This window comes from Buceros rhinoceros, unplaced genomic scaffold (genome assembly GCF_000710305.1).
Source record: "Buceros rhinoceros silvestris isolate BGI_N320 unplaced genomic scaffold, ASM71030v1 scaffold35384, whole genome shotgun sequence".
NCBI lineage: Eukaryota > Metazoa > Chordata > Aves > Bucerotiformes > Bucerotidae > Buceros > Buceros rhinoceros.
Window position 1 is genome coordinate 6,087 of NW_010407116.1, and position 1,515 is coordinate 7,601.

The 1,515-nt window shown below is 58.8% G+C and overlaps 1 protein-coding gene across 3 annotated transcripts in view; it reads right to left on the reverse strand.

Annotated features, from left to right (window-relative positions):
* RAB5C (RAB5C, member RAS oncogene family) overlaps positions 1-1,305 on the reverse strand; it is a 3,122-nt gene extending 1,817 nt beyond the window's left edge. The window contains exons 1-2 of one of the 3 annotated variants that reach the window (XM_010134372.1): positions 1,061-1,305; positions 138-289 (exon numbers count right to left, since the gene is read on the reverse strand). In XM_010134372.1, coding sequence (XP_010132674.1) covers positions 138-289; positions 1,061-1,226 — 318 coding nt within the window. In that variant the 5' untranslated portion in view covers positions 1,227-1,305. The remainder of the gene's footprint in view (positions 1-137; positions 290-1,060) is intronic. The other 2 variants (XM_010134374.1, XM_010134373.1) reach the window with 2 other exon arrangements.
* Between the last annotated feature and the right edge of the window lie 210 nt (positions 1,306-1,515).

Consider the following 1,515-nt stretch of genomic DNA (forward strand, 5'->3'; position numbering starts at 1 on the left):
CGAGAGGGGGCCACCGGCTGTTGAAGAGACCCAGCACCCGCCGGCCGGCACCCGCGGGGACTCTGCAACTGGCTCTCTCCCAGGGAACCCAGAGGCCTCAGCTGCAGGCGCAGCCGCTGTCCCCACCCAGTGCTCACTGTGTTGGTGATGTCGTAGACGACGATGGCAGCCTGAGGTCGTCGGTAGTACATGGGGGCCAGGCTGTGGTACCGCTCCTGCCCTGCCGTGTCCCAGATCTCAAACTTCACCGTCGTGTCATCCAGGCAGACTGTCTGTGTGAGGAAGGCAGCTGGAAGAGAAGGCGTGTGTTGCCTTACCTCCGGCCGAGAGCGGCTCCGCATCGCCAGTGCTGGCTCTGGAGAGCACCAGTCAGCCCCGTTACTCTGCACTCCCCAACTTGATAACTGGTTATTTTCTTGTCCCAGCAGGTCTCACACCATGTGATATAACCATCCTTGGATACGGACGGAGCAGCAGAGCACCCACACGGCCCTCGCAGCAGAGTGCTAAGCTCTGCCTGTCCCTGAGCAATCCTTACAGCTACGTGTACTCCACAGTTACTACGGGGAGAAGCCAAGCCTCTTCTCAGCACGAGCCTCCCAGTGCTGCTGCCCAGAGACACGGGTGCCGACCAACCTTTGGTTGCTGACACCGGGCTAATGATTTCAAGCTACAGAGCTGCTCGAGCTGAGAGCTGTGGGATCAGTGAACATGGTCAGGCTAGAAACAGCCCCCAAGTCCCAGCCCATGGTCTGAGCAGCTAATTATGGACTACAAACTGAGCCGAAGGCCTCGGTTCTAATTAGAAGCAGGAATTCAAGCGCTGGAAGTGAAGATGCCTCAGAGGCAGAGCACACGGTTGCCATAGCAGTACCCATGGCTGCACTGATCTTCAGACCAACAAACAAGTTGTACAGCAGGACTTGAAGCATTACCTGCCTCACTGCTCATAGCAAAACCCCCAGAGCAGCCCCACACAGCCCCTGTTACCGCTGATCCCCGGGGCTGCACTGGTGAGCCCAGCATCTTCTGGCTGCAGGTGTCTGGGGCCAGCACTCACCTCCGATCGTGCTCTCCTGGTACTCGTGGAACTGCCCCTTCACGAAGCGCAGGACCAGGCTGGATTTCCCCACTGCCGACTCTCCCAAGAGAACGAGTTTAAACTGGCAGATTTTGTTTCCAGCAGCTGGTCCGTTCGGTCGAGCAGCTCCACCTCGACCTGCCATTGTGGCCGAAGCACTGGAGTGCCAGGAGTTAGGGATGCTGCAGGTTCCGCACTGGGATCCACCTGGAGGCAGGCTGCAACTGGAAGAGGAGGTCAGGGTCAGCAACACACTCATGGACCAGCTGTACCAGTTCTCGGGGTGAGTCTGACCTGCAGCCACCAGCAGCACTGGCAGCTGGAAGATTATCAGCTGCACCACACGGCTGGGCAGTTTCTGCCTGTCAGCAGCTCCTTCAGCAGGGACTTAAGGTGCCCAAGCCTCCTTGGAGGGGGGGAATTGGGGACACAAG